The 24,115-nt window shown below is 39.4% G+C and overlaps 1 protein-coding gene across 4 annotated transcripts in view; it reads left to right on the plus strand.

Moving 5' to 3' along the window:
* Window positions 1–24,115, plus strand: part of CAP2 (cyclase associated actin cytoskeleton regulatory protein 2) — a 137,982-nt gene that overhangs the window by 45,343 nt on the left and 68,524 nt on the right. For all 4 annotated transcript variants that reach the window (XM_019945238.2, XM_033863868.2, XM_033863869.2 and 1 more), the window contains one exon: window positions 9,412–9,489. In XM_019945238.2, coding sequence (XP_019800797.1) covers window positions 9,412–9,489 — 78 coding nt within the window. The remainder of the gene's footprint in view (window positions 1–9,411; window positions 9,490–24,115) is intronic.

Here is a 24,115-nt window from a genome sequence, read left to right on the forward strand (position 1 = left end):
TGAACTCTAGTTGACAAATTATTGGAAGCTCAGTGCAGACAACTCTGAGAGTTAAGAACTCCAGGGGGACCCAGTCACAGGGCCCCCACCACCACCACCATACTGTGAGATTTATGTCTAGAAACTCAACCAGGTTCCTACAGTAAATACTGGAGAAAAATCTCCTTGGGCTTCTGGCAGGGGGAAGGTGAAAGGAAGCATTTTGAAATAAGCCAGAGTACTGTGCCCTTAGTAAGGCCTGACCCCAGGAGAAACTGACTAACCAGAGCCTAGCCTTGTAGGTTATTGTCAGGGCCTAACTGACCTGGAAAAGGGAAATGCTCAGTCCCACCTGGCTCTAGTCTTTCACATGGGGAAGGGAAATACCCAAGTCTGTCCCACTTTAGCCATCCTGTCCCATAAAAGCGGGAAGAAAGTAAGTAACACTTGTAAAGTTCACACTCCAGACACATAGACTTACTGAAATACTGAGACCCAATCATAGGATTAAAGTATGCTTTCCCTCCCCTCATACCTCAACACCACATTACTAAAGTCCTATTTACAGCAGTTTCTTTTCCCCAGTACATCATGTCCAGCTATCAAGAAAAGTACCAAAAGGAAAAAGACACAATTTGGAGATACAAAGCAAACATCAGAACCAGAACTGGCAGGGATGTTAGAATTATCAGACTGGAAATTTAAAACAACTATGATTTATATTCTAAGGGCAATAATGGATAAAGTAAAAAGCATGCATGAACAGATGAACAATATAATCAGAGAGATGCAAATTCTAAGAAAGAACTAGAGAAATGCTAAAGATAAAAAACACTGTAACAAGCTCTGATTGAAGGGATGGTAGAGAGAGGACTAGGGGCTGGGTGCAGACAGCAGGTGGCCTGTGCCTATCCTCCTTTTCTGTCCCCACTCAAGTCCCTGTGAGGGGACCTTCTCAGGGCACCATTTGAGTACCACTGTGGCAAAGGAAATCCATGTATTTTGAGTTGGACTGTGCAGTCAGGGACACCCATCCGGGATTGCATGTTTGACTGCATGATTACGAATGCCACATCACACAGGCAATCAGAGTTCTCTGGCAAACAGAGATGGACTTCTCTAAAAGGTGACCCGGACAGAACAAGAGCTTTGGACAGTGGTTTTTTTTTTTTTGCGGTACGCGGGCCTCTTACTGTTGTGACCTCTCCCGTTGCGGAGCACAGGCTCCGGACGTGCAGGCTCAGCAGCCGTGGCTCACGGGCCTAGCCGCTCCGCGGCATGTGGGATCTTCCCGGGCCGGGGCACAAACTCACGTCGTCTGCATCGGCAGGCAGACTCTCAACCACTGCACCACCAGGGAAGCCCTGGACAGTGTTTTTTATCACTAGCATTTCTCTGGTACTTTCTTAGAATTTGTATCTCTCTGCTTATATTGCTCATCTGTTCATGCATGCTTTTTTACTGTATAGCTGATTCACTTTGTTATAAAGCAGAAACTAACACACCATTTTAAAGCAATTATACTCCAATGAAGATGTTAAAAATAAAAATAAATAAAATAAAATTACACTGGCCAAAATGAAAACAACAACAACAACACTGTAACAGAAATGAAGAATGGCTTTGATAGGCTTATCGGTAGACTGTACACAGCTGAGGAAAGAACCTCTGAATTAGAGGATATATTAATAGGATCTTCATAAACCAAAAAACAAAGAGAACAAAGACTGGGGAAGAAAACAGAACAGAATATCAAAGGACTGTGGGACAACTACAAAAGATGTAACATCTGTGTAATGGGAATACTAGAGGAAAAGAAAGAGAGAGAGGAACAGAAGATATTGAAACAATAATAACTGAGAATTTTCCCCAAATTACTGTCAGACACCAAACCACAGATCCAGGAAGCTTAGAGAACACCAAGCAGCATAAATGCCAAAAAAACTACACCTCAGCATATCACTTTCAAATTACAGGAAATCACATTTTTCTCAAGCTCACATGCAACACTCACCAAGATAAATCACATTCTGTGACATAAAACATAACTTAACAAATTTAAAAGAATAGAAATCATATAATATCTGCCCTCAGACCCCAGTGGAATAAACTGAAAATCAATAACAGAAAGGTAACTGGAAAATCCCCAGATATGTGGAGATTAAGCAACACACTTCTAAAGGACTCATAGGTCAAAGAAGAAATTTTAAAAATATTTTGAACTTAGGTATTAATTAGACTTATTGTGGTGATCATTTCACACTATATACAAATATTGAATTATTATGTCATACATCTGAAACTAATACAGTGTTACATGTCAATTATACCTCAATTAAAAAGTATATTTTGAACTAAATAAAAGGGAAAATTTAGGGGATGCAGTGAAAGTGGTGTTGAAAGGGAAATTTATAGTATTGAATGAATATATTAGAAACAAAGATCTAAGATCAATAATCTAAGTTCTCACCTTAGGAAACTAGAAAAAGAAGAAAAGAAGAATTAGAGCAAAAATCAATGAAATTGAAAACAGGAAATCAGTAGAGAAAAATCAACAAAATCAAAAGCTTGTTCTTTGAAAAGATCAATAAAATTGATAAGCCTCTAGCCAGGCTAATAACAAAAAAAGAGAGAGGGGACATCAGTACAGATACCATGGAAACTAAAAGGATAATAAAAGAATACTATGAACAATTCTATGGCCACAAATTTGATAAGCTGGATGAAATAAACTGATTCCTTGAAAGGCGAATCTGCCAAAACTCACACAAGAAGAAACAAACAATCTGAATAGGCCTGTATCTATTTAAAAAATTGGGTTACTAATGAATAACCTTCAAAGATAGAAAACACCAGGCCCAGATTTGTTCACTGGTGACTTTTATCAAACATTTAGGGAAGGAATTACACCAATTCTCTATAATCTCTTTCAGAGGATAGAAAAAGAGGGAATACTTTCTAAGTCATTCTATGAGGCTAGCATTACCCTAATACCAAAATAAAACAAAGACATAAGAGAACTATGGACCTGGGACTTCTCTGATGGCGCAGTGGTTAAGAATCCGCCTGCCAATGCAGGGGACATGGGTTTGAGCCCTGGTCCAGGAAGATGCCACATGCTGGGGAGCAACTAAGCCTGTGTGCCACAACTACTGAGTCTGCACTCTAGAGCCCACGAGCCACAACTACTGAGCCTGCGTGCCACAACTACTGAAGCCCTCATGCCTAAAGCCCATGCTCCACAACAAGAGAAGCCACTGCGGTGAGAAGCCTGTGCACCGCAGTGAAGAGTAGCCCCCATTTGCCACAACTAGAGAAAGCCCGCACGCAGCAATGAGGACCAAATGCAGCCAAAAATAAATAAAATAAAATAAATACATTAAAAAAACCATTACAGACCTGTATCTCTCATGAACATAGATGCAAAAATCTTCAACAAAATATTAGTTAATTAAATCCAAAAAAGTATAAAAAGAATTATACACCATGATCAAATTGGGTTTATCCCAGGTATGCAAGATTAGTTCAATATTCAAAAATCAATTAATGTAATCTATCACATCAGCAGACTAAAAAAGAAAAATCATGTGATCGTGTCAATAGATACAGAAAAAGTATTTGGACAAAATCCAACACCCAGGGGCTTCCCTGGTGGCGCAGTGGTTGAGAATCTGCCTGCCAGTGCAGGGCACACGGGTTCGAGACCTGGTCCGGGAAGATCCCACATGCCACGGAGCAGCTAGGCCCGTGCGCAGCGGCTGCTGAGCCTGCGCTCTGGAGCCTGTGAGCCATAACTGCTGAAGTCCACATGCTCTGGAGCCCGAGCTCCGCAGCAGGAGGGGCCACCCAACACAGCCAATAAATAAATAAATAAATAATAAAATACATGAAAAAAGAAGAAAGTATAACTTAAAAAAAAAAAATCCAACACCCATTCATGATGAAAACTCAGTAAACTAGGACTAGAGAGGAACTTTCTCAACTTATAAAGTCTATCTGCAAGAAATCGACAGCTAATATCATACTTAATGGTGAGAAACTTGAAGCTTTCCCACTAAGATCAGGTACAAGGCGAGGATGTCCCCTCTCACCAATCCTAGAAATCTTTGCTAATGCAGTTAGGCAAGAAAAGGAATTAAAATGCACACAGATAGGGAAGGAAGATATAAAACTGTCTTTTATCACAGATGACATGATCTTTGTCTATGTAGGAAATTCAAAAGAATTGAGAAGGAACTTTTGGAACTAATTAAGTGATTATAGCAAGCAGCATTTGTTAGATAATGCGTTAGAAATGTAAATACTTGGGCCCACCCAAACCTGGCGAATTTGAAGCCCTGGGGCTGAGACATGACAATCTGTTTTAACAAACCCTCCAGGTGACTATAATGAAAACTCAAGGTTGAGAATTGCTGGTGTAAGTCTTCTTCATGGCCCTTTATATGTCAACACAGATGACTTCATTTATCCAACTTTGTAGGGTCAGTGCTTATGTTTATGTCTACAAAATTAAGCATCTTCAATCTTGTTTTAAGCAAAATCATGAAGTAGGTGAAACTTGTCTTTGGCATCCTATCACCTCTTTTTCTTAGCCCATTTTCCTGTCTTGCTTTCATCTATCAGGTCCCCTTTTACCTCTTCATTGGCTGAAACTCAAGGGACTTCTCCTTTAGGGTAGATTAGAGGGCCCTAAGGAATAAGATCTAAAAATACAATATCTCTAATTGTAAAATGTGGGACATTGGCAGACTCACTGGGGAGGAATGTGAAGATGGCATTGACAGTGACCTTCCCAGGGCCCAAAAATTGCACCTGATGAGCAGATGCCCATTCCCCTGACCTTCATCAGAGGAAGAGGATCCCCTTCCCTTGGCTGTCTGGCTGTCAAGAAGAGGGCTGATTCAGTTTCAGAAGTTCTGGAAATGCCTTCAGCACAGGCACCCTGGCTGGATGCTTCTTGCATTTCCTCCAAGTATTACCTTTACCCTTTCTCTCAGTTGCACCTGTTCATTTTGTCATCCACATGGTACTTTGTGGCCTGTAGCTTCCCAATGAAACAATGGAAAGCTTTGATGAATATTCAGAGATCAATTGAGCTTCCCCAGTGAGTCAGCTCTCTCCCAAGGGGATTAGATGGAAATAAGTCATATTAACTGGTGTCTGCTTGTCCCGAGGCTTGCTTTAAACTGATTACTGAAATTCATTCTCCTACTGTCTAGGACCACAGAACAAGATGGTCTACCAACCTATCTATCTAAGAACCCCAGTTGCCTAAGTGTTAATTGCTAGAGTTCAAACAAAATGCACAGCCTTGCCTCTAACCCGAACTGTCCCTTTCCTCTCTGCACACACGTGCTCACAAGCAGATAGATGTGCATGTGTACACACAAAGGTCACTGAGGCTCTCTGAGCCTGGCACATGTGTGATAAACTCAGCAAAAACCCTCAATTATTTGTTGTTACTGAAAATCCCTACGTTTGGCTTTTTCTTTCACAATGTTTTGAACTGCCTGAGTGAGCCAAATTCTCTCTTTCAAGTTATCAGAACTCAGCAGGTTCAGTGAAATTGCTCCTAAATAGGATGCTGTCTGGTTGAGGGGACTCATGGAACTTTCCAGAAGTAAGAAGCAGGTAGGTCAGAGTATGTCAAAGGTGGAATGAAAATCCTTTGAAACGTGGACTGATGAAGTTAAAAATGAATGTGGTTTAGAGTCTGCTAATCATGCCCAGAGTTCCAGGGAGCTGAAAGAGGAGCACAGCTGAATCCTCAGAAAGATTTGTCTATATAAGCAAAGCGGTAGGGAGAGTTGAAGCAGATAGCTAGATATTCAACCATTCTGTGCTCCAACCTCCACGCCTGTTGTTGAGTGAAAGGCCATGTGGGGGAAGAGACTAATTAATGAAATTGGCCATCTTGGCTAATCAGACCCGTTGGAAAATTGTTCTGTTAGCAACAGGCTAAATGTTGTTTCTAGGGGAAGTAAAAAAGGTCAGTGATAGTGTTCATCTTGGGATAACTACAAAATTATTGTTAATGCCACCTCTGAGCTGCAGTTTTAACTGTAGAAGTCAGACAATCCCAAATTACTGTTCCCACACCAACTATAATTCAGCTGACTCCACAAGGCTTGTTGTAGACGAGGACCATACTTCTGTATTATCGTTGTTGGGAGAAGTGCAGTTCTTTTATTTATATCCAAGCAGTGGAGAGTTTTATTTCATAATCTTCTTTTGGAAATGTAGTCATTAGAGACTGACAAAAGTCCTTCTGATCCACTGAAAATACACATTTTGATGTATGGATAAACATTCATGTAGCTCAGAGCTTCACATTCATAAGGTCATTGTAGCCTCCAGGACAGTAAAATGTGAAAATCCACTATCTCCCTAAGGAATATTCAGAATTTGAGATTTTGAGCAATATAATCCCAGCAATCAGGCTACCAGGACAAAGAGGAGATGGTGTACTCCAAAATGGAAAATATACCCTCATTTAAATATTCATAAGACTTAATCTGTTACGTTGATGGTGGTGAATTTGTGATTTTAAATGTAAATGATCTAGAAACCTTGGTTTGCTTTCAAGCATTTTCTTGTCAGTAGGAAAGAAAACGCTTGGATGAAAAATAATGAGAAAAGTTGAGCACTCCCTTTCCCTGTCCCCTGTTCCATCAGGCCTTAGAAGATTAGGTAGAACACTCTTGTTTGAAATGGAAAATAAACCAGTCTCTCATATGGTGGCAAAAGACTCAAGGAATCACCCACATGGTGACTAGAAATAGTGTGTCAGAGAGGAACAGAGCATGCGAAGGAAAGACATGGGCTTGCCCTCAAAGAAAATAAAACAATGAACAGAAACAGATTCCTCACTATGGCTTAATCTTATTAGACTCTTAGACTAATAAGTAACTTAAAATTTAATAAGAGTATAAACATATTTTTTAAATAGCATAAGGTGATAGAACAATAAGAATGAAATGCAAAGGGAAATTGAAGTCTAACAAATAAAAACCAAAAACAACATTAATACAGAAATGAAATATAAATTAGAAATGTTCATGTGTATGAGACCCTATTGAAAATCTGTTTACCAACAATAGAGAAAACCATTGATATAATCACAGTAAATACAGATGACAGACAAGGAAATTAAAGGCAGAGAGAGGGAGAGAAAATCTAAATGATATGAAAACATTCAAAATTATACAATATGAGGATAATAATTGGAGTCCCTGAGTAGAGAATCTAACAAATGGAACAAAAGATATTTTGAAAGATATAGTAATATAAGAAAATTTCCCATAAATGAAGAAAGGACCAACTCTACTCCAAGAAATATAACACAGAATGCTCAAAATGCAAACATAACTTAGTAAAGCCGTTAAAATCCAAGGATAAAGAAATAATTCTTCAGGTGTCAAAATAGAAAAGTCAGTTTCCCACAAGGGAGAAACAAAATCAAGGTGGCTTAGATTTCTGCGTTGCCACATTCACTGCTATGCTGTCTGCACATGGTAAGAGAGAGAGACCCAGGGGTGTTGTATCGAGCCAAGATGTTGTTAAAATATATAGATGACAGGGAGACATGCTTGAGACTGAAGAACTTAAGCAACTTTGAGACCTTTTTGAAGAACATACCTTGATAATGGGAGTCCAACCAGTTAAAAAAATCAAAATAACTCAGAAATGGAGAAGTCATGGTAAAACAACTGGTGAGAACCACTAGGTAGGTTTAAATGTAGAACTAATTCTCAATAGCTATGGGAATTAATGTTACAGTAAAAATAATAACTAAAAAATATGAAAAATGGGTACCAGAGATAGAAAGAAGTGGGGAAGTCCTTATGTTCTCATCTTTCCCAATAAGGAGTCAATCAGTATTGTCTAAAATTATATCATGTATTAAAGTATAAACACATAATTATTCCAATTTCTTAATATTTTATATTTTTTTACCTTAGAATCATCATTTAGGACATAATAATTATCACAGTGCAGAAACTTTTATTTGAAGCTTATCAATTCTTTCTTTCATACTTTTTATTTTAAAAAATGGCACCTAGGGTGTGGTCCCATTTTACCAAAGTCTCTCTGCATATAGATCTTAAGTGGTGGCTGCCATGATGTTCATCTCACATTAATAATGATTATTTCTAGGTTGTGAGGCATTTTTTAAAAACTTTAATCTTTGTACCTTATGGCCCTAAAAAATTATTCTAAATCATTATGCTTTGTCTTATGAGAACAACTGTGTGAATTTTCCTAAAAACTAGAAAAGCATGCCAAAAATGACTGATTGTGTGATATGAATATTTGGAATTATTTTCTTCTTGGTACTCTTCTGTAACTTTTTAACTTTAAAAAAATTAAAGAATTAATTAGTTAAGCATGGGTAGAAGGTAAGGATAAGAGAATATGGTACCACGTGTTTAAAGACATTCCCATCTGCTCAAGGCCTTTCTGGGGCGGGGTTGAGTCCAGGTAGCACTGAAATCTCCTTCAGAACAGTCTTAATGAACAGTGGTAGAAATCACTAGCTCTCGGTGAGCATATCTTTTTTTTTTTTTCCTTCTTATTAAAACTTTGTATTTTTTAAATTTTTATTGGAGTATATTTGATTTACAATGTTGTGTTAGTTTCAGGTGTACAGCAAGGTGAATCAGTTATACATATATCCTTGGTGAGCATATCTTTATGGGGATGGCTTAAGGGACAATTTTCTTTTCCACTAGAAGGTATGGAACAGATTGGGGCATGAAAGAGGACAGGAGAGACACCCTTTGGAAAACAATTGCACGTTGGGGCTCAAACTTTTTTTTAACAGCTTTGTTGAGATATAATTCACATATCATAACATTCACTCTTTTAAAGTATATGATTCAGAGATCTTTAGTATATTCACCAAGTTGTGAAACCATCACCACTGTCTAATTCCGGAACATTTTCATCACCCCCAAAAGAAGCTCCATACTCATTAGCAGTCACTGCCCATTCCTTCCTCCCACCAGCCCCTGGCAGTCACTAATCTACTTTCTGTCTCTGTAGATTGGCTTATTCTGGACATTTCATGTAAACAGAATCATACAAATGTGGTCTTTTGTGACTGGCTCCATTCACTCAGCATGTTTTTAAAGTTCCCCATGTTGTAGCATGGATCAGCAATTCATTTCTTTTGAATGCAGAATAATATTCCATTGTCTGGATATACCACATTTTGTTTATCCATTCATCAGTTGATGGACATTCTGGCTCTTTCTACTTCCTGGCTATTATGAATAATGCTGCTATGAGCACTTATTTACACGTTTTTGTGTGGACATGCGTTTTCATTTTTCTTGGGTATATACCTAGAGATGGAACTGCTGGATCATGTGGTAATGCTCCATTTAGGAGCTCAAACAATTAAACTTTCCTGTTCCTTTTTGTTCCCAGGCAGAAATGGTGCATAGTGCTTTCCAGGCCCAGCGAGCTTTCCTTCTGATGGCCTCTCAGTACCAACAACCCCAAGAGGTAAGAGTGTATCCTGAGAGCCAGGGCTGCCTAGGGAATGGGCAGTGTAAGATAGAAAACAGGGAAGCAACAGAACCAGTTACTGTGAGAGACATCCTGAAAATGAGATGTATAGCACTGCAAGTTCTGTCCCTAATCCAGATCATAGTATGAAACATTTCTTCTGTCTTTATAATCTTATTATGGCCAAATTCATACTGCAACAATCAACATCACCAGTTTAAAAGGTCAATTTATTTATGTCATCTGTATCCTATTCTTTTTACTAGTCTCACAACCATTTTATAATCAAGGAAGTATTTGCTGCTAATTTTTAGTTCATACTTTGTGCTGCTTTGTTTTCAAAAACTGTTCACATCTATCCTCACCTGTAAATTCTATGTATGAATTTGATTAGTTCCTATTTAACAAATAGATTGTTAGGCTCAGTGTGTAATGAATGAAATTATTCATTAAAAAGTAGATCTACTACCAGCATACCTTGTTAAATAAGAAAAAATAAGAATTGTTGTTTTGACTAAATATTCTGCATGTGAAGTTTGGTAACAGCCATATAAATATAAAAGATAATTGAAATATAACACAATAGTTTAAATTTAATGGCTCACTTTAAATTCTAAAACAAACACCTAAAGTTCAAAAAGTTGGGCTGAGAATCCTAGGAAGCTAGGATTTGACTTTCAGAGGGTGAAGCTCGGCTTCATAAAGAACCAAGACCTGGGACCTTACCCTCCCTGTAGCAGTAGGTCCCAGGCCCTCCTGTGCAATGCAACCACCTGGAAAAATTTTTCTAAATACCAGTGCCTAGATCTCGCTCCAAGAGGTTCTGGTTTAATTGGTCTGAGGAGTGGTCTTGGCCTTAAGAGGTTTATGGATTCCACAGGTGATTCTAACGTGCAGCCAGGGACTTCCCTGGCGGTCCAATGGCTAAGACTCCACATTTCCATTGCAGGGGGCGTGGGTTCCATCCCTGGTTAGGGAACTAAGATCCCACATGCCGTGCAGTGCAGCCAAAAAAAACAAAAACCAGATAACTTGCAGCCAGAGCTGCCAACCCCCACCCTGGATGGATGTATCCTGTCCCTCGTGGGAAATGAGGAGTTAGCACACAGTCCAGGCGGGCAGCTTTGCAGGGATGGAGATATTCTGTGTTCCATCGGGGATGCAGTCTCCTCCTTGGCTTTCTCAATCCCTGACTTTTTTCTCTTTGCAAAAGAGAACAGTGAAACTAGGAAATCACAATGTGATACAGCCTTAGCCTACCTTTTCTGTGATTGAAGTGAGAGGAGAGGTGGCTTCATTGCATCATTGAGTCTCAGATAGAGGAAAGAACCATTACTTTCCTGGCCGGTGCTCCACTCAATCCCTTTTCTAAGCGCAGAACAAGAGGCCTCTCCATTGGCCGTGCACATAAAAGTCACTCATTAAATATTGGATGATAAAGTGAGTGAGTGAACAAGTGAATGAATATACTGGGACGGTGGCATCCCCAAATAAGCCATAGTCAGGGATAATGTGTGACTTAGCATGTGGCTATGCAGATTCTTGGGTGTAATATCTGGAGTTGCCCCTTCTTACTCTACTGCATTCTTGATGAAAGGGAGAGGAATGGATGTTTCAGGGGACTCATATCCAGGAAAGGCATGCGTTGGAAATGTTCCCTATAGCACTTATCACAGTACTCCAAGAATAATAAGCCCCAGAAGATCAGTAGGCAAAATAGAAGGCAATGTTTTGATGCCCACCTCCCTTTCTGTGCCCTCCCTCTTAACCCAGAGCACTGTCCTAGTTGCTTCCACTCAATAGAAAAGCAGTCCACCAGGCCTAGACATTCCCAGTGTGCATTCTAGAAGATACATCATAAAGATTATCGTAAAACAGGTTGTATCTTCTCATAGGAACAATGTTATAATTGTCCATGCCTTCCTCTCTTCTTTCAGGAGAATACTAACTGCTGTAATTTTAACTCTCATTGATATATGATAGTGGTCCCCAAACTTTAGCGTGTATGAGAATCGCCTGCAGGGTTGTTAAGACACGGATTGCTGGGCCCCACTTGCAGAGTCTCTGATTCAGTAGGTCCTGGTTGAAGCCCAAGAATCTACGTTTCTGAAAAGTTCCTGTGTGATGGTGATGCTGCTAGGCCAGGGACTACACCCTAAGAGCCTGTGGTGTGTGGATGGCTCTCAAAGTTACGCCTCTAGCCGCCTCTAGATGACTACTTCTCAAACTCTGATCTTCATCTGAATCACCTGGAGATCTTGCTAAAGTGCAGCGTCTGGGTCAGTACATCTAGGATGGGGCCCAAGAGTCTACAGTTTTAACAAGCTCTGGGTGATGCTAATGCTACTGGTCTGTTGCTACATTTTGAGCAGCGAGACAGGCGTCCCCACTTGAAATCCCCACCAGCACAAAATCCCTTCATAGTCAGATAGCAAACTCATGTTCTTTTCTCCTAGCATGTCTGTATCAAAGCAGGCTGTGTTACGCTACGTTAACAAACATTTCCAAAATTTTAGTGACTTATAAGAGCAGAGGTTTATCTCTTGCTCACCCTACATTCCTATGTACGTATGAACGTAAGGTGACTTACTTTCTAGAGGATGTTATTAAACAATTACTTATACAATTATTAGAGTTATAATAGGGCTCTGAGAGAACATGGTAAAAAATGAATCTTTAAAAGGAATATCAGGCATTGGGAAGGGAAGATATTTTAGGGTAAGAGAACTTCCCAAGGGGTACCTCCCATCATGCTAATGAAGGTGACCACTTATGCTGCGGAAGCATAAGGCAAGGCCAAACCAACATTAGTCACCTGTGGTCTGAGGGTTGTGTGTGTTAGATGCCCAGACTGGGGCTGAGCACCTGGCCAGCTGGAAGCTAGCAACCTCCTAGAACATCTTTGAATCCACAGTGATGCAAGCATGCAATTAATCAGTCAACAAATATTTATCAAGTGCTTATTATGGGCCAGGCCCCCTAGGAGATGGGGCAGGGCTTGGGAAAACACATAGAGAGTATTAGATGGGAAGAGACCTTAGAAGGCATCTCTTGCAGCAATCTCCATTTAAAGATGAATCAGAAGAGGTTCAGAGAGAGGGTAACTGGTTTGCTCACTAGTCCCAAAGCTGGTGAATTGCCCCCCAGAACTCTCAGCCAGCATGCTTCACCACTACACAGCTGTCTCCAGCGCTCTTCCCTGTTGCTTTAAGCCAGAGTGTCAGCCGTCAAAGAGATTAAGTTTTGTAGAGGGTCACCATCAAAATGTAAAAGTATTTTATATTTACCAATTATAAGCAAACAGCCAATCAAGCAAGGTAAACCATTAGTACTACCAAAATTCGGGGAAGTAGGCATCTTGCAGACAAGGGTGATCAGGAAAGGCATCATGGAGGAGATAAAATGACAGTCCAAGAGCAGTAATGCAAGTGCTTCTGATGTAATTACACTAATATTAATAAAATGGTGAATTTACTTAGCACAAACGCAAAAAAATACTTTCCTGGATTAAATATGTTTGGGAAAATCCCATACTCTGTTCACTGAAGAAGCATGTAAAATATTATTATTTAAACTTACATTTTCCCAGACTTATTTGGCCATGGAGGCTTTTTGTAGAGGGACATCTGTTCATGTCCTGTGGAAGGCTGGTGTACATTTCTTTTAAGTTGTTCTAAATGCTTGATGGTCATTGCTTTTGGTAGATTCTAACTATTAGCAGGGATTCTAAGACCAACTCCAAGAGTCCCACGGCCTAACGTACATACATGCCCAGTATAATCCTCTCCCCTTGAGTGTAGGAATGAGCTGTGAATTTATGGGATATCGATCCTTTGATTAGGTTTATGATCAGGGTGATGGGATAGTCACTCCAGTGATTATGTAATGTCACAGAAGACTGTCATTGTGGCTGTAGAGAGATTCTCCTGCTGGCCTTGAACACATGAGCTACCACATTGTAAGAGGGCAGCCTCTAGAAGCTGAGAGGGACCCTCTGCTGACAGCCAGCAGTAAAACAGAGACTTCAGTCCCACAAGTGTAAGAAATCAAATTCTGCCAATGACTGTGTGCACTTTGAAGGGGACCCAAAGCTCCAGATAGAAATGTAGTCTTGCTGACACCTTGATTTCAGCCCTGTGAGACCCTGAGCAGAGAATATAGCTTCATGCCCAGAAGCTGTGAGATGGTAAATGTATATTGTTTTAAGCCACTAAGCTTGTGGTAATTCATTATGCACAAATAGAAAACTCATCCAGATTGCCTTGATTCCCTCCTCCTTGCCAGACTCTAAAACAGTTAATTGGTTTTTAAAATAAGGCCATGAGCCACAGATCAACATGTGAAGCCACCCTACCGTTTGCTTCTTCTTCCCTGTCCCCCACCCCCATTCCTCCACCTTCACTCCTCCATTTATCTTGGAAGAAGATAAGAGATTTGCCTACAGCCCTGGTTGACAATGATGACAATCTAATTTCAAATTTCCTTTCTCATTTTGGACTAAGAAACACGTTTCTTATATTCTCTATTATGAAGAGTTTCAAATTTTTCAACCTTGACCTGTAGGAAAAAATGTATTTTATTTCATCACCCAGTTTCTCAAAACAACAGTTATCCTTATCATGTACAGTTCATTATGATATATTTCATCTAGTCCATTCTATTGCTCTGTTCTTTTCTTCTTTTTTTAAAGACAGTTCATGACCCACTGAATTGATTTCATGATGTACTAATGGGTCATCACATCTTGCACTTTGAAAGCACCCCTCTCATATCACAGACATATTACAACGCTCATGATATAGATCAACTTATAAAAGCATGTGCAGAACATGCTTTTCTTCTCTCCCCTTGTTGTAATTTATAAAAATGATCTTTGGGCAAAAGATTGTTCTAGTCCTTACAGTATCTTTGTTAAGAATTTTAGTGACAATTTAAAAATCCTATTTGTGTGCAGAATTTTTCAAGGGACCCGGGCACACTCAACTCTTCATTTACTTTTATACCAGTTGGATCTAGGGAAAATAGGATATTTCTAATTCACAAGCATGAAAAGTGAAATTCAGTGACACATTAATGACCTGGCCATGGGATCTAGACCGGGGCTCATTACTTTACTCGCCATCCAAAGTTCTTTTCACACTACACATAAAAAGAACTGCACTGCACAGTCATTTATAGGAGTTACATGGCCAAATAAAACTGTAGAAAGTGTTCAGTTAATTGGGAGAGGGGAAATGATTTCTCTTGGCATTGAGACATCTCATATCACCAGGGAGAGATGTGAAAGATAATCTTTAATCATCTCTACCATGAGTGGCCCCCAAATTTTAGCCTGAGCTGAAAATGTAACTTCTACTGGACCAGTGCTTCTGAAGCCCTCGTTGGGCATCACCCCCCAGGAAGGCTATCGCCAGGGATTTGGGGAGGTCTTCCACCTGGACCCCACCACCTCTAGCCCTGGTTAATTTCGGACAGGTAGGAAGCACCGGTGTGGTGGAGAACCACGTCTGTTGTGCCGTAAGTCAGAAGGCATTGCCTTCCTTCCTACGCACACTTTCCATATTTTCTCCAACATGCCTTACGCTGCTAAGACCGGACAATGAAATTGTGTGTGTGTATGTGTGTTTGCATGGAATTAATGTGTACCGGTTTCTGACTAAAGGTAAGTTTAGTTTCCAACTAAAGGGAAGTTGGAAAGTTTCCAACTAAAGGGAAGATAATTTATGGTCATTGACTGGTCTGTGGATTTTATTCTATTAAAAAAACTGGAAGTCTGAGTTTTTTATTCCTCCAGAAGTGAGAGAAAGAGTTTCTACTACCCCTCCCTCTCCTTTTCTGTCTTTATTTGGGCTTGCATTTTAAAAGGAAATAGTGCCTTCCTGTGCGTGGAGCAAGAATCTAAAACATTTTTTGTCCTTTCATTGTCTAAACAGTCTGAGAAATTAGAAGGGAAAGGAAGATGAGAGACTCCTTCTGTCCATTCCTCCATCTAGTGATATGCGTGCCCCAACACGGTGCTCTGTTCAGAGCACTCAGTAAGGATTTTCTAAGGCATGGGGCAGTCATCCAATATGTTGATAATTTATTGATCTTAAACTAAGCAAGAAAGCCTAGTAAAAAAAAAAAAAAGAAAACCTAGTAGCGTTAACCTTAGGACTTGAGCTAATTACGTTGGTACACTGGTAGATCCAGATTACTCATGGGTTTATGCCCATATGTTTGAGATTTTCATAAAACGTATTAATTTGTGGGGGTGGTTAAGAGGAGAGACTCTGGACTTGGGCCTACGTGGATCTGAGTCCCAGATCTTCTGCTCATTAGCTCTGCTAATCCAAATGCAAGAAAAACAAATTCATTGGTGTCTCCTACATTTGAGAATCTTTTCTCTTTTTCCGGGTGACTACTGACAAACTAATCTGGTAAAGTCCACAAGCCATTCCCACTGAGTCACTCTAACCTAACCAACTTGTCAAGTTACTCACTTAGGAGAAGGCAGTTGAACTCTCTTTGCCCGTGTTTCCTTATTTTCTCCCTTCCTTCCTTCCTTCCTTCCTTCCTTCCTTCAGCATGCAGGATCTTAGTTCCCCAACCAGGGGTTGAACCCATGCCCCCTGCAGTGGAAGCACAGAGCCTCAACCACTGGACTGCCAGGGAAGTCCCTCCTTATTTTTAAATAGCGTGAATAGTTCCTATCTCACAGAGTTATTGTGAGGATTGAATGAGAAAAAGCATGCAAGGGTCAGGTGACTGAGTAGGAGAATTCAGTATTAGTCAGGGCAGTCCAACTGCTTTAGGAAAAAGTCCCTAATTCTCAATGACTGAACATCATAGACATTTTTTTTCTTGCTCACCTAAGGTCTTCTCTGGTGTTTTTGGTTGACAGTCTTCCATATGGTCATTCAGGGAACCAGGCTTCCTCTGTCTTTCAGCCCCTACCTGGCTCTAAGTCCTCAGCCATTAAATTGGGAAAGAGAACACAGAATCATTCCTGGGAAGGTTTTATGGGTCAGACCTGGAAGTGGCATGTGTCACCTCTACTTTCATTCAGTCTCTTGGACATTCCTAGCTGCAAGGGAGGTGGCAAATTTAATCAATCTGTACGCTAGGAAGGAGGAATTCACAGATTTGTTGAGCATGTCACCAATCTGCCAGAGTGGGTAACTTGGCTTGACTAAAGTGAAGTCTTTCTCAGTGGAAATACCTTTCTAAACACTCAAGTGGGTTTTCCAGGCTAATCCCCAAGTTCCCATCCAGAGAAAGACAAGAAAACTTTCAAATCTAGCTGTTGAATTTATTTTTATTGTTTTTGGGTATATATGGAGAGATAGAGATAGAGATAGAGATGCATGTATATAGATATCTCAAAGTTTCCTTTAATTAGAATGAGTTCATCCTTTTTTGCCTCTGTAATGTTTGACCATAAGGTGTAAATTATTGTCCCATATTTTAAAATGCCAAGCAAAGTAGTCATGTGACTTTGATCTTAGAGCATGCCTTGGGTAAATTAGGTTGTGCTAGTGGCAGGTCTGGAAATTGTAAAGGAATAGCAAACGAATGAACAAAGCCAAACTCCTAAGTGTTCCTTAAGTCCGTGCCCAGAAAATGTCACAGTGTAGCTCAGTCAGGATTGCTGAATCTTCTTGAAAGATTTGGCCATGATTAGTGCTGCCAAGTTCTCTTGTTAGGGGACATATGACAGGTAACATAATGCAATAAAATAACTCTGGCCCTAATGTAAAATGAAACACCTACTTTAAAAGATTGCCTTAAAGCTTTTTGTCTTCATACAAAGCTATCAAGAAAATATTCTGTTGAGTAACTGCTATTAATTATATGTGCTGAGCGAGTATTTTTAATGGATTTTTAAATATATAATTCTACATTTATCTGAAAAACAGGAAAATAAAACTGCAAGAAAAATTAACAGGTTTTCATCTTTTGTGTCATGCTCAGTTATGTTTTCATTTAACAGTGGTATTTCCCAGTGGACAGAATTTCAAAAAGGAGTAGCACTTTAGAATCTAACCAGTGACTCACTTTATGGCCTTTTCCAAATTAACTCTATATTTTCACTTCATAAATATGTATAAGTTTTGACTCATTAATATTGCTCAATGGGTGGTTCTCTTCGCTACCAACCCAAAAGCACTCAAAGGCAATATACGCTTTAAATTTCTAGAGAAGAGATAGGCTTAAACCCAACTGAAACATCTGCTCAAATACAATCTATGAAGAGCAGGTAAAAACTGGTTACATACAGATACCTACAGGATTGAATTTTTTGTAACCAGCAGCTTCCTGAGTAGCATTTCATGTTACAGTTGGAGAAGTGAGGCAAAAAGAAGCCTTTGCTTTTCATATGAGCCTTTCCAGGGCCAGAACATTACCTTGGTAATTACACGCTGGCTCCTTGTGAAGGCTGGTGTAGATGCGGGTTGATGAAGAATAAAGCACCAGGGAAGGAAGGAGAGGAAGAGGTTTGTGTGATATCATCAGGGTCTGCTTGAGTTGACAGCCTGAAGCTACCCAGTCAGGGCTGAATCCCAACAGGAAAGCTAATCATTAGTTTATCAGAATGCAGAGAGGAGGGTAATCAGAAAAGAGGGTAATTCTGTCATTCTTCTGCCAGACTGTTTGCTTTGGCAACATAAAGCTGTGAATGAGCTCGTGAGCTGTGACCATGGGTTAGTAGCTTTATAGGTATTCAGAAACCCAGGACTGTGGAGGCAGAAGGGATTTGCTAAGACCCTGTCCTGTTGGACATCACTCATGGTGACTTTTTTTTTTTAATCTGATAAGGCACATTAGCTCATTTCTCTTTGTGTAAGACATGAATTAGATAATGAATGGCTTCCCAAAGGAAGCGAGGTGGTTATCACACACAGGGGATTTGGGGGATTATCTAAGGGGGTAAAGGTTAATAAAGAAGGATAATATCCTTTGTTTTATCAACTATTTCATACTAAGTTTGTTACAGTTCCAGACTGCCTTGATGGCAAATTCTACATAAAGGTTAGAACTACGTATATGTCTAGGGAATTTTTCATACTCCATTTAGCCAAGTGTTGGGATCACTTTGTATTTTTAATAAAATGATTTTCAACTATTTCTCATTCTCCACTGTGAAGCTTCATATTTGCTTGCTAGACACTATAAATCTGATATTTCAAAATTGGTAGTGTTACATGTTTTTCTCTTGCGGCCTGATTCAAAAATTAATTTTAAAAGTGGTCATTGATGTCGTTCAACAAATCTTTTTAAAAGCCATACACATTTTGGCCTTTGGATTTGGTACTTGTTCATCATTTCAGTAGCCTTAATGTGAGTCCTCTTTGCAAGACATAGCTTCTATCATCTGTACAAAGCTGTATATGCGAAAATAGCAAACGGGGAGAAGGTAATTGCAGTTGACATTCCAGTCTGGATCTGCTGTCATAAATTACTTAGCAGAGGGCATGGTCCGTTACTTTTTATGGTCATGTTCTATATTTGTATGTGCTGTGGGTCGGATCACATGACAAAAGCATCATTTGATATTAGTGTTTATATGCACCAACTAGTGAGGGCTGGATTTAAGCTTCACTGTGCAGCACTTTTAATTTGTATACTTAGCTCTTAATTGAAAATGCAGACACTCCCCTAAGTACTAAAACTACAAATAATCCAGAATAAATTTTACATAATTGTTTTTAGGAGAAGACAAACTACAGCATATCCTAACTAATTGAAATGCACTATGCCTTCCAGAGATTTTAAAACGTAAATTTTGAACATGAACAAGTCCACATCGCCAGAATAATAAAGACCCATACTCAGCACTTTCCCTCATCCAGCCCCTCCCCTAAGCGGAACAAGAGAGTGTCTTACTGCTGAGGGCAATTGCTTTTAATGAAGATACATTTCCCAAACTAACTGAGAGAAGAAAACACATACGTGCGTTTTCCCCCCTCTGCCTTCCACATTGCTTTTCCCACTGCAGCTGAAAATTTAGGTTTCTAGCAGCAAACACCTAGAGAATGGACGATTACTTCTTTTCATAAACTAAACAGGAAAAAAGAATGTCAGGTTTTGGTGGACTAACTGCTGTGAGCATTAGTGTTTCTATATCTGGAGTCGCTTATTAGATAAATTTCCCTGTTAAGTAGTGACTTCAGATCTTTGTTAAACCCTGTTCACCTTACATACTCCAGCCTTCTTTAATTTCCTCAACTCTATTAATTTATTTCTGGGGGCTTTTTTTTTTTTTAACCAAACATTTAGTGGATCCCTCCTATATAGCAGTCACAGCGTTTGGCATTTCTACATCTATCATTACCTCATTTGTATGAGAACATACTTTGGAAAAATAGGGTCTGGGTGATGTTATTTGTCATGATTCATATACTCCTGCACTTATCTTCGTTGTTACTGCCCTCACGCTACCACCACGACCACCATTCGAACTTTCCCACCCACTCTCCTCTCTTAAGGAACATATTCAGTATGCCTTCTGACGGTCTCTTTATATCTTTGAACATCCTCAGCACCTTTATGGTAGTTTCTGTCAAAACAAAAGTAACTTGTTTATTTTAGAAACATTCCACTGTTATTTTTTGTGCATGTTTTCCATCCCCTCAACAAGATTCTAAGAGCTTCAAGGAGCTTTATAGTTGATGTGTCTTTGCTTTTCATTGTGTTCTTAACTGTATTTTATTTGATATCAAGTTTGATAAAAAGACAAGCTCTGGCTGCTGACACTTTTGGTTGGTTTGAGGGATAAAAGCTGAGTTAATAGATTCCAGTGGCACGGGAAGGGAACAGAGGAACAGAGTGAAATGACATTTTTATTTAGTGATACTGTTATCTTTTACCAAAAAAAAAAAAAAAAAGGAACTTGATATTTGGAGGTATGTTTGATACAGATTGAGATATCAATTGAGGTTATTACTGCTAAAATGTAAGTCACGGATCAGTCACATAGAATTAGCCTTGAAAATGTACTCCTTACAGGGGAATTTGGGAAAGGGAAGGTTAGAGGAAGAACAAATGGTGTGGGGTTAGTAAGGCATTTCATTTCAAGGATGCCGTTTCTCTTATGCACACTTTCACAAAACGAGTGCCTCTGAGACTACCACAGAATGTTTCATTTTTGAATGTGTGGAACGAATGACAAGAAATGATCACAGCCAGATTTGGGTGATGGATGTAGCTCAAGCGTTCAATGATGTTAGAATATAGGTTCTGGGAAGAGTGTGCTGACTAAATTCACATGGGCTGTGGAGATCCAGCTGGTCTGATATTTAAATGCTGTTGAAAAAATGTTCTAATTAGATGGTTTCTTCCCTATATGGAGTTTTCATGTAAATTGTGAAGAATGGTACTTTCTTGAGGTGGTGAAATTGTGGTGAGTGTCCACCATCAGCCCTCTGAAGCTGGTAATTTCACAGTTAGAACCACAGCGACTGCGGTGCAGAACTTCAGGCTTTCTTCTGCCTTCGTCCACTGGGGTTCTCTATATAGGACAATGGGCAGCACATCACCCAAATCAGATTTCAGTGATTCAAACAACAGGAGTACCATCATTTTCTTTGGCTGGATATCCTGTGGTTGAATGTGTTCAGGATTCCTCCTGGAAAGTCATAAATTGGATTCTGTTTTCCCACAGGAATAGGGATATAATTTGAAACTTCATGTTTTACCAACCCGACAGCAAATGAAGCACAGACAGAGCAAATGACACATCATAAAAACCAAGATACAGCTAAAACATTGTAATTATTGAAAACGGGGAAATGTGGCTCCATGTCCTGTAAAGTGGTTATAAATGTGCTGTTCACTTTAATTATGAGTCCCTAATGAATTTTAACTGCATATGCCACACATAAAAAATCTATATTATAACTTACCAATCTGAAACTGACGATGGCTGTAGTAAATATTCATCAATAGTAATTTTACTTTTTTAGAATTTGAAGGATCTTTTTGTAGAGATGTACTGGATGATCCATTATCTTTGAAATGTTTTTTGTGGGAAAATGAGAACACTTGCCTCTTTTCCTCTTTTGACAGGATTTCTCTGGTCTAGACAGAGACATTCAGAATCATTCTGTAATTCTCTAGTACTGTACCTGAGACTGAATCATCCTTTCCAAAAATAGCAACCAAAGGATCACAGCATTCAGAGATCTTATCAAGGAGTGTGTTTGGGATGGGACTTTTTCTTCTGATCGTCCCAGTCAACTTTTCTTTGTTGTTATTTGAAGGTATATTTGGTACAGATTGAGGTATCCCTCTTTGCTGAGTCAGAGAAGAGCAGTGGGAGGAAGGAGGGCAAAGAAGGATAATCATATCCCCCCCCCTTTTTTTTTTTTTTGCGGTACACGGGCCTCTCACTGCTGTGGCCTCTCCCGCTGCGGAGCACAGGCTCCGGACGCGCAGGCTCAGCGGCCATGGCTCAACGGACCCAGCCGCTCCGCGGCACGTGGGATCCTCCCGGACCGGGGCACGAACCCGCGTCCCCTGCATCGGCAGGCGGACTCCCAACCACTGCGCCACCAGGCAAGCCCCATATCCCCTTTTTTATCAGTTAGAAGGGAGGGAGGAAGTTTTAAGCCAGGCATGTGGCCGTGCACCTGGGAGCTTTCTAGCGCATCACCTCTCTAAACCACTCTGCTCCTGTTTTCTTCTTCGAGTCTTTGTCCATCATTTGTATCCCCCAAGGACCGGAAAGTGTTAGAAAGTAGGTGTTAATTAGTAAGAAGGCAGCAATAAAGGAGTGAAGCTGTGAAATACAGCGCTGCCCGTGCTGTTACAACACGTCATCAAACCACTTTCATTTCCTTTGACTTGTTATTAATATCTTTATTTCGAGTCAGGTTACCCTAAACTTCGTTGTTTTCCCTGGATCGATTGACTCCTTAAGCTCTTCGGTTTGTCCCTGGCACTGCATTAATTTGCTTGTTGACTTAGGTTGTGAGTAATCCCTTCAGTTACTGCCAGTCAGTACCAGGGAGGGATTAATATAATAGAATGTGATAATTCAGTACTTCTGAGCGATGAACACTCAGCCCTGTGTCCAGTGCCCATTGTAGGTGCTCAATAAGAGATGGAGTGAATTAACCATCTAAAACCGACAGAACCCCAGACATTCAGGATGGTTAAGCCCTTCTCCCCAGATCACTTATTAAATGAATATCTGGGAACCTTCTCTTGCCTTTGTGTTTGTGGAAACAGACAGTACATGGAAAGTCAACCCCAATCACTTTTTACAGTGAGAGAATCTCAGGGAGTCTGGAAGAGCAGAGACTTCTCTCCATACTTATGGGATAAATGTTCTCGCAGAAAGGAGATTCATACTCAGCAAGACCATAGGAAGACCTTAGCATAACTATCTCCTGGCCTATGGGTTGGTTATAAAAACATATACTATTATTCCCACATAGATAAGGAATAAAGCACAGAAAGATTACTCATTTGGTATCCCTTAATAAGAGCAAAAGAGATTGAAAGCCAAGGTTTTCCAATCTGATTATGAATATATCACCTCAATCTCTCTTTCATTTGGCTTTTTGGTTCCTTTTTATTTTCTTAAAATGCTAATTAAATTGTGTTCTTCCTACCTGAACATCAAGATAACTGGCTTATAAGATCTCCCAATTTGTGGGTGTCACCACAGATTTCACCACTGAGCTTTTTATTGCTCTGAAGTGTTTTGTGTAGTTTTAATCTTGTTTGGTTTTTTCTGTGTGGAACACTTACTTTACTAATGATGGGTCTTCAAGATGGATTTAGCTCATTTAAAAAGAGTACTTTTGCTGAAATTTCTATGACCTGCTCATTTTCTTGAGTCTTCAAAGAGGATGAACATTGTTCCATTTTGTCCCTGGTTTTTGTTTTGTTTTGTTTTTTTAAAAAATGAGTTTAAGAAGTTCTAAAGGAAATAACGTAAGGAACATTATGCTCGAATGACATATTATTTCACACCCTCCTCAGTTCTATGTCAAAGTATTTTTTCTGTTTTTCACATAGAACATAATTAAATATTCACATTTTTTCATATCAACAAAATCCATATATTTGTAATTTTAATAGACATACTGTATTCTATAATTATGTATGACATGATTTGATTGGGCATTCATCTATTTTTGAGTTACTTTTAGTTAATCATAAATTCTTATGATCCATATCTTAATTTTTTCTTCTATTCTCCAAAAAATTTTAACCCACACATGTAAAACATTATTTGTCTTAATAGAGCAGAATGAGTAGAGAGTTGCATCAAACAGTAATCAGTCTTTATAAAGAACAAACCACCCTCCAATGTCCTCTGCTAAGCTTAGGGAGAAATCCTGAAGAGCTGGGGTGGAAGAATAGTTTCAAGAGGTGAAATTCTAAAAGAAATTTAAGGTACAGGGATTGGGCCATGGCTTGCCTCTTTTATTGATACTATTTATAAGAAAAAAAGTTTATACCTGTATCATATTGCTTAAATGGAATTCAGTTAATACTGTTTTTCTAATATTTGTGAATATTGTATTATATGTGTATATTTATTAAATGTGACTGTCTCCCTTATGTGATAGATTTTGGTGCAAGACCTGTTTTTATTGAAAAGAAAATATTTTCAACTCTGCCATTTAGG

This window comes from Tursiops truncatus, chromosome 10 (genome assembly GCF_011762595.2).
Source record: "Tursiops truncatus isolate mTurTru1 chromosome 10, mTurTru1.mat.Y, whole genome shotgun sequence".
NCBI classification, from domain to species: domain Eukaryota; kingdom Metazoa; phylum Chordata; class Mammalia; order Artiodactyla; family Delphinidae; genus Tursiops; species Tursiops truncatus.